Below are 9,716 nucleotides of genomic sequence, written 5' to 3'. Positions count from 1 at the left end.
TAACAACCAATCTATCACAATATCAACATAGTCAATAGACCTTTTGACAGTTGAAAGTGTAATATTTAATAATATTAGATATTATAACATTTATAAAATTATCAAGAGCTTTTAATATCATTGATAGCAGTCAGCCACTAGATCTCACTCTCTCCCTCCACCGATCCATTACTTCAAAACAAGTGGTTGCCAGTTCGTTACACAACCTGCACATTTTATGGTTGAGTGAGATTCAGACACAGAGTCATGTCAAGAGATAAGTCTTTCATGGGCGAGAAAGGGAATCCGTTTGCACCATTAATGTATAGCTATATATTTAGTGTAGATTTAGGTCACTGTGTGCGTGGTGTTTCAAGATTCATGTAACCAAACGTCAGATAGACAATAAGTCCTTTAAATATCATTAACAGCTAAATGGTTGGTTAGTTACTGAGAATAAAGATTACAATCAAATACATACTAAAGTAGAATACTTTTGGCATGGCACCAGATGATCTAATGACTTTCTTCTTTTCTCTACCCCTTGTTGCAGGGTCTCTGAATGACGAAAGCTGACAGGAAGTAAATGATGACCCGAGCTGTTGCGTCACAATGCAATTCCATTGAATGGGTCGATACATCACTGAGCTTACAATATATCAGGAGAAATGTCGAACGCAAACCCGCCAGGAGACACAGACCCAAACAGCACAACTGATTGCTATTAACAAGTTATGTTCATCTACTTAATTATTACTGTTCATTTATTTAAGTTGTATAATCATCCTCCTGGCTGAGAAAGTTGGTTCAATACATCCGGTTTTGCTGCTATTTGTCTCTTATGTCCGGTATATCAGTTTAGTCCACTTGATTTCACAGAATCAGCCTCCAGCATAATAAAGATTTATGCTTTGTATGTATTGTAGTAAAAAAAGAGACACAAATCAATTTCTGATCATATTTAAATTGTGCCATGTTTTTAATTCAATTGAAAAGATAATTTTGCAAGTTTCGAAAGTCCAATTTTTGGTTTAAGTATAAAACTGAGACATTTTTTTTTTAGATTATTAAAGTAATTAGAGACGATCCATCCAAAGTCCAAGTGTCGTCTCACTGAAGCGACATTGCTTATCTTTTATGGATGAAGTCACTCAAACAACAGGTTTGTTCAGGCTCCCGGCTGATAAAGAGTCTGGTTAAAACACATCCAGCGTCTTTAGCTAGCTAGCAAGCTAACGGCTGTGTTGGTGATCGTGTCAGACGTAGTTCACTGAGCTGTTTCACACTAAACTAAATATGAGACGACAAACAGACTATCGGGACCCTTTTATCTCTTAAATCAACACAATCATATGTGTAATTCATGGAACAAATTCATTCATTCGCCTGTCCTGGACCGTGGAGATGAGAATCTGTGTCGTCATGCTGCCCCATTTACACTTCACCAACCCCGAGTATCATAGCGCATTATGCTTTATTACTTATGACGAATTTCGATCTCATTATTGTCATCTGTATCACATGGTTGGATGGACTCCCTCATATCCAAGAAAGAGCCGCATGTCATCTCATATTATTCATTCATTAAGCTCTAAAGCTTCCCAAAGGACCTCACATCTCTTCTCTCATTTAAAACTACAATCCAGCAGTAACTACTTTACCTCCGAATCCCTCACACATCCACTCAGAACTACTTTCAGGTGCTGCTCATCTATGCAGAAACAATGTATCGCATGCTTCGGAGTTAATAATGTCTCAGCACTGTTCATATATTCTGTTGAAGATGTGTGTGGTAGTTATGATTAACCATCACCACCTTTTCATCACTTTATCCTGCCTGTGGCCCTTGAAATAAAGTGATAAATAACATGTATTTACCATTTGTTGCTTAGTAACCAATCATCAATAATTAGAAACGCAAATTACATCAGAATTTTGGACTATATTTCAATTATTAATACCAGTCATCAATACTCCTAATAGAAGAGGTGCAAGATAAGGCATGCACAATATTTACAAACTTTAATTGGTAATTCAGATTTTCTCACACACACACACACACACACACACACACACACACACACACACACACTGAAAGGTCGTGAGTGTGAGTAATGTGGCCTTATGAAGAAGAACATGATCATCATTAATAACTCAAATCATGGTGATTGATACACATTAATTTACATACTGTTTGGCATTAATTCATGCGTGAGATATTATTCATTACAATCCTGATAGTTCATGAAGTAATACATGAATTAATTCATGCTTTTTTATGCATTCATGCATGAATTCATGATAATCAATGCACCTTCCCATAAAGTCTGACTACATCATCTTAACTTATTGAATAACTCCTTTTTTTTTTACATATTTGTATTTGTTTTCACTTTGTTTCTTGGTCTTTGATGCAGTTTGAGTTGGACTGACCCAAATTACATCAATTAAGTCGTCACTTCCAGCAGACTGCTGGAATTATCATCTATTTTATTCATAAACCCCAATAAGCCGTTATGGTGAATAGCTATCTAAATTTTACATAGCAACATTAATATAAAAGTTGATGGTGACATTAGGTCTATATGTTTTTCTATAAAAATTACACAAAAAAGACAATACGACTTGATTTAGAAATGGAAGAAATACTGAGCACTATTACACTGGAATTTATTTTAAATCTTCAATGTATTAAAAATGGGGCTTTACATTTGATCCAAAAATATTTCACAAATTAGAAAATGAATATCACAGTGTCATTTGAGCCGAGGTTCCTTTTACATTTAAATCAGATGAAATATGATACAAGTAGTGGTTGACCGCTTCAATATTTCATCAAGAGTATATCTTTTTTTAAATTGATTTATTATATTGCCAGGGTGATGAGGATGGTCGGGATGTGAATGAGGAATTATATTTGTCAACACATATGATGAATCCTGCTTCATAGTCAACAGAGGTGGATTATAATTGAAGTCTGTTTCATACTTTTAACCCTTAAAACTTTGAAAATCAATGAAACATATTTAAAATAAATCATAATGGCACTAAATTAAAAGTGAGAGGACCGAGTGTCACCTTGCCCACTCATGGTGTATTTTGAGGTGTGTGTTGAGTTCAGGCCACATCTCTCGTAGTTCCCATGCAAATCCAGCCAATAGCAGTCAAGACCTTTTACTAAAAGCTAAAAGTGTCAACCACATGATGGCGCTAGAGTCAAAACCCTCTGTGGTGACTGAAAACAAAATAATGCCAGTATTATCCTCTTCAGTCAAGCTGAAATTAAAATGTGTTGTGCATCTATTTAATATTTGCTGAAAAAAATTGTTATTGCATCAAAATGTTAGAAAATAGAAATTACTTTTAAAAACTAAAAAAAACAGGTTTCCCACATGCCTTGTGGTGAACTTCAAACAGGTTTTGTTATTTTTTCTTTAAGTAATATCTTTTTTTCTGGCGGTGTTGGTCCATTGAAAAAAAAAAATCAATTTTAATTCCAGGTTATAAATCAAGAAAATACGAAAAATGCAACGGGGAATCAATACTTTTGCAAGGCACTGTATGAAACACTGAAGTGAGAATGTCTGGCAGACAGGAAGTAGGTGATCGTAGCGCTATAGGTGATACTGTGGAGAACTTGGTGGAAGGTGACCGAGTGGCTTATAAAACACAATATTCTATTTGTTTCCTGCAGTTTTTCATTACAGTAGAAATGATGGGATTATACACGTTTTCAAAGAAAAACTACTAATCATAAAAATATGATTGAAATGTACTGATTAATTATTTTATGGCTCTGTGTATACATTTTTTCTAATAGCAGCCATAATGCCAGTAAAGTCAAAATATAACTATAGATACTAGAACATCAAAACTAGTGAACTATGTTAATATTTGTCTTGCATAACCATTTACACACCTGCATCAAACTAAGCCTGGGATCTATTTGCTGTAGAAGTTGTATTTATGAGTGTCTGCAAATACAACTGTGAAATGGCACGAAACACTTGTGGAAAACACGGTCTAAACTGAAATGACGTGTCTGCTTTTAAATGCTCTTGAACTGAGATTTTGGTCTGTATATTACAGTTTTTCTCAATTGTTTACACACAAATACTGGTACTTGAGACACAATGACCACAACATGTAACTCATGCACCAACCCCCTGAACTAACTCTGCTAAACTGCAAGCACAATTCCTGCTTTACACTCAAATTGCAGTTTTAAAACACACTTTTTTGAAAACACTACACACAATTCTCTGCATTTGGCACAATTTTCATGAGGAAAATCTCTTGTTTTCACAAGGAACACACTGCCATTCAAAATTGTAAAGTTAATTTCCCTACTATGCACACTGACTCATCACATGGGCAAACACCTGCAACACAGTTTTACAATTTGCAATCAGAGCATTAGCATAAAAGTGCAATAGGTGAGCTCTTCTGTTTTGGAGCAATGGATGCCAACATTGGCAACAGAGGCAGAGCCAGAGGAGTGAGAGTACGAGGAGGAGCCTAGCATGGATTTGCCATGCTAGGCGATATTTCCCCCGCTGCTTGGCCATCGCTTGCATTGCCTGTGATGTGGATGAGGTGCTGTGGCCAGAGCGAAACAGAAGAGAGGATGCGGGATAGTTGTTGTTTTTGTAACTGTATACAGTAAATTCTTCTGGTTTTGTATGTAGACCACTGTATATGCAACTTTGTGTTGGTTTGGATGAACACTGTGTACATTACAGTATTCTTGTGGGATAAATAAAATATATAAAAACAATATTCTAAAATATTTTACAACACATTTATGTATGTACTGTCTGTAGTGAGTGTAACACTGAACAAAGGCCTAAGTCATTATGGTAAATGGAGAAGAAGTGTTCATCGTGTTTTACATTGAGCACATCAGTGTTCAACTGCTTCTTATAAATGTCTATTCATATGATGGTTTGTGTGTATCATTTGAAAACAAAATACCATTTTGAGAAGAAATAACATTGTTTTGAATGTAAAGTTTCATTTTGCAGGAGAATTGAGGGGTTTTGCCCATTGTGTGTGTGTTTTTTGATTAGAGTGTAGAGTTCTGAGAGTATGAGGCATGCGTTCAGAAAATGTGTGTAAACAATCGAGAAAAACTGTAAAGTGCTTATATTACAAAAGAAACAACAGCTCTTTCATGATTTCATCTTGTTCTTCTGTTTCAAGATGAACGATGTTTATTCATGGTGATTCAAATAGATGTTTTTGTTAAACTGGATTGAAGGGAATGCCTCCATTTGATAAATGTCTGCTTTAGGTAATAATACATATACATGTCATGAGATATTCTAAGAGTTATTACAGGTGATGTATTCGAATGGATATTTCTCATAAACTTGCCATCAACTAATTAGAAAGTCCATCCAAAGTAGATAGGGAATATCTTAGTGTTTTACAGACTAAAGTGAAATTTAGTTCATAGTATTCATTTGGTGTTAATTGAATCAAACAGGGAATCAAAACTCTCTGTGATGTCTTCTTCAATAATATGTAATGCAAGTGATTCTGATATTAAAAACAGCAAGAAGTCTTAGTTATTAACATAATTTCTCATTTTACAACTGCAGATGAGTAAAACATGGGTCAGCTAGTGGATATGAGATGCAAACCGTACCTGACCTTCAAAATACTATTTTTAAATCAGAGTGTGATTCGTACTGATTCTTTAGTGTCTTCTTCTTCTCTGAGGAAGACATTGTGAGATGCATCAGCAAAGTCTTTCACAAGAAGCTCATGACAGTTCCCTTCTTCCCGACCTGGTGAGGCTGCAGTGCATGGAACACAAGAGTAATCCTGTGGATCAGAACAGAGCTGTCAATCATTTACAGAGTGATACACATTCATTACTGCACTTATTTAGGAACTAATTTATTTGAATCCCTGCTTTCTACACCCGGCTACATATGATTATTTATTGTATTTCATTTTACAAGTTTTTTTTCAGGGATGGCCTACAAGAGACATTATTTTTCAATTTAATTTAAGAAAATTCAGAAAAACTGAAAAATATTGAGGTTTAAATAGAAAATTGTACATTAGTTTGAAAAAAATTGTGATTTTATTTTTTTGGGAAAAATCACCCAGCCCTAGTCTGGTCTGGTCTCTGGACCAGTGGCGGCTTGTCTTTAGTCTGATTGGACAATGATATTTTTCGCAGCTCAAACATATAGAACACTGATAACGTCTGTTGCGTTGATAGAATTGGTTAGAAAAAAATTCCCTCTTTTCCCCGTTGGTAGTGCGTCACCCAAATCGCCCCAATACACAAACCGCCCCCGCTCTGGACTGATATGAGCTACAATCGTAGAGCTCTGAGGGACCACAGACTCAGGAGACAACATTTGTGTCCTCCATTTCTGATTCAGTGACATCAGACGACAATCTCCACACTGATAGGCTTTAGTGACAATGTGAGTCCTCACTCACGTTCAAATATTTCAAACAGATTCTACTGGATATTGTCTATTCATAGATCCGAGTCTGCACTTACCAGAGGAAGTTGTGCCAATTCAATAATAATGTTTTGGCATATATCTGATTAAATATGCCCCCAGTAAATGATTTATTCTCCATATTTATAGAAAAACAAGTTTATGAAAAATCAATTAAGAAGAAGCGAGTTACAGTTGATTTTGTAGAGAAGTCTGCATCTCTCAATACACACTGTATTAGAGCAGCGTGAACTCTCCAATATGGCGGATGTTCATTATTTGTACAGTTTATACACAATCTAATTCAACTCTATTTGACTTAGGAACCTTTGTGGTAGCTCTCTGATTATTAAAGAGACAGTCCTGGTTTAAGTGCAGCTGTAGTGGATCATGCACAGATGTCCCATTGTGGAATAAAACATTTAACAAATCAACTGATAATTTGCATGGTGGTTATTGAATAATCATTGGGAAATGTTTGAATAAAGTACAGCAGGGGTTAACCAATGCTAATCCTCACTTTCTGACTACCAAATTAAAAAAATACATGACGCTGTTGTTACATTTTTACATTCCACATTGTGTTTTCCTACAGAGACCTCCTGAGAGCTCACCTGTCTTCAGTTAGACCAAGCTCTCGGGTCAGAAACTCAAAGATCTTGGCACTGTGCTCCTTGTTCTTCTCAGCAGTGTCGGTTACGCCGATAGCAGACACCGACAGCATCACACATGGAGAGGAAGAGCCGGCCATCAGCATCGGCAACCCGGGCGTCACCACCACATGCATCCTCTGAAAGGAAACCACCGTGAATTACATTGGTGAGGAGAAAGCACTTAAGTACGGATAGACACAACAGAGCGGGAAGAGTCAGCGAAAAAAACAAAACACACAGCACTTCATTTGAAAGCCTCGTCAACCCAGAGAGCACATTTACCAACCACAAGGTCAGAGTTCATTCAACTGTGTGTCAAAGCCTGCCCGGGTGTCCTTGAGCAACACATTGAACCCTATGCTGACAGAGTCTTTACTTACTGTCACATGTGAGGGAGTGAATCTTAAAAGATCAAGTGCAGTTAATCAGAACAGAATCAATGTTTATATTGACTGAATAAGTAACTATTCTGCCCATAGATTGTATAGAAGATCACTCATTGGTTTGCAGACTACAGTTTCAAAGCCTAGAGTTTGGCATTTTGGCTGACGCCATCTTGGAATTTTTGCAACCATTGAATAAAAGTGACCATATTTGAGTCAATCTGATGAACACAAGCAGCAGAGCGGCACCTTACTGGATCTGGATCCATCTGGGTTCTGGCATGAAGCTGTTAATAAAGTAAGCTTCATAATTCAAGGTCAACTTTGGGGGTGGATGGTGACAAGAACTTTTTAAAATATGTTCTTCAAATGTTATTAATCACTGCCATAATACCCCTTATTATGAATGTCTTGCATCCCCTGGATTCTTGGCATTTTCTTTTGGTGCAACATGAAAGACATCTGTAATTATTTTCCATCACAATGTACAAGTAATTGTTATTTTAATTTGCAACATGGGGTCCCCGATAAAGGCTAATGCTATATGTGGGTCCATGGCAAAGTTTGGGCAGCCCCTGAACTACCGTACATAGCTTTCCCGAAATGAGGGGGAACACCGGAAGGGGCGGGACTTATCCCCCACGTATGACCACCGTCACAGACCTCTGACACCGTTATTGGTATTCAGCATGTATGTGAGCATACTTATCAGTTCATCATCATTACTGATAAGTTGTATGGTCCATGGCGGACGAGGGGTCAAAGAACTAGGCGACAGAGCTGCCGGCTACCAGCTCCAGTATGGGACAAGTCCGTTGGTTCATATTCCATCGAGCATTCATGCACGTTTGACATTCACTTTTTATTTACCTCACACACGTAACCACACATAGCTCTTTAGCTAGACCTGCTGCCCCGTCCTTGCCTCGACTGTATTGCATTCATTTGACTCGGCAAACACACAGTAATGCTTTCCGGCTCGGAGAGTAGTTAGTAGATGTTAGTGCGCCGTCCAGCCAATCAGAATCCAGAGCTGTCCGGGTTGTACCCCGCGGGTGAAGTGTGTTAGAAGCGGCTCTGCATCATTAGTTCAATGGGCAGGTAAAGGTACACGTGAACACATGTAGACGTCCATGTGAACACCGGACTGTGGTACACACGCAGCCGGAGACCGACTCACCTCCTCCGGCTTCCCCAGAGCAGCCGCGGCGCAGGAGCACAGCTTCTTCAGGAAGTCCTCGGAGAAGGAGCTGGCCGCTAGATTAGTCTGCACGTTGACGAAAGGCATGTTGGAGACTGACTGATGGAAAGTTTGGTACAGAATAATATTGCTTCTTCTTCTGGTGTTTTATGGCGGAGGGCAGACACCGTTATGGTGCATTACCGCCACCAACCGTTCTTCCCTCTTCTTCTTCTGTGGTGTTTATTGGCAGTTCAGATTAACACTTTCCAGCCCAACCACACAAAAAACAGGCAGCATCCTCTGGTTCTGTAAAGTGAAGCCAACACTGATGTGCATTAATCTTGCATTTTCTCTGCTGGCCATCAGGGGGCGACTCCTCTGGTTGTAAAAAATGAGTCTTATAATCACCCACAGCACACATAAAGGTCCAATAGGGTAATACATGCAGTCTGCAGGACTGTAAGGTCACGACTGAGACTTGTGGCACTGCAACACGTCTCAAGAAGCAAACGCACCTAACTGAATATATGATATGAATATATGAGGAGAATACTAATTTATATCGTTGGGGCTGCAGAATAAGGCTTAAATAATTTATAAGAAAACTTCAAAGCAACACAATAATTTAATATTATACACATTTGTAGCTAATTATAGTCAGATCTATGGTTCTCTAGATGCACAGATCCACAAAGTGAGATCTCACAAACATAACCTGCCTGTATGAAGTCAAGTCAAGTCTGAGAGTTACCATGTTTCGGGGGGGTATTTTACCTGTCTGGATGCATAGAAATAGGAAATGCCCAACAAGGTCGCTCTACTATCTCTACACTAAGTTATGCATGTAGCAGCAGTAGCGAGGTGGTGAATATGTACCTCAGCATTCGTAATCTGAGGTCAAGATGTTTTAGGTCATTGGCAGGACACTCAATCAGTAAGTCTCTGGAGACGTCTGGGTCTCTGGCTCTTCTTTATCTGCTGGATGTTGTAACTGTTGTTACTTGCTAATGTGTGTGTATGTTATGACTTAGGGGCATGAGGAGTTTAGGGC

General features: G+C 38.1%; 1 protein-coding gene across 1 annotated transcript; it reads right to left on the bottom strand.

Moving 5' to 3' along the window:
- Nucleotides 1-5,205: 5,205 nt before the first annotated feature.
- Nucleotides 5,206-8,842, bottom strand: ddt (D-dopachrome tautomerase). The gene is made up of 3 exons (XM_084005443.1): nucleotides 8,663-8,842; nucleotides 7,061-7,236; nucleotides 5,206-5,808 (listed from the first exon to the last, which is right to left on the bottom strand). Exons 1-3 carry the CDS (start codon nucleotides 8,768-8,770, stop codon nucleotides 5,736-5,738), a joined length of 357 nt encoding a protein of 118 aa, XP_083861569.1. The 5' UTR covers nucleotides 8,771-8,842; the 3' UTR covers nucleotides 5,206-5,735.
- Nucleotides 8,843-9,716: the final 874 nt, after the last annotated feature.

Source organism: Eutrigla gurnardus (genome assembly GCF_963514095.1).
Source record: "Eutrigla gurnardus genome assembly, chromosome: 3".
Classification (NCBI taxonomy): domain Eukaryota; kingdom Metazoa; phylum Chordata; class Actinopteri; order Perciformes; family Triglidae; genus Eutrigla; species Eutrigla gurnardus.
This window is presented reverse-complemented; position numbering and strand designations above follow the sequence as displayed.

Coding starts and splice junctions, on each gene's coding strand:
- ddt (XM_084005443.1), bottom strand. CDS start 8,770: ATGCCTTTCGTCAACGTGCAGACTAATCTAGCGGCCAGCTCCTTCTCC. Junction 7,237..8,662: donor CTCTGGGGAAGCCGGAGGAG/GTGAGTCGGTCT, acceptor GTTTCCTTTCAG/AGGATGCATGTGGTGGTGAC. Junction 5,809..7,060: donor CTTGGTCTAACTGAAGACAG/GTGAGCTCTCAG, acceptor TCTGATCCACAG/GATTACTCTTGTGTTCCATG.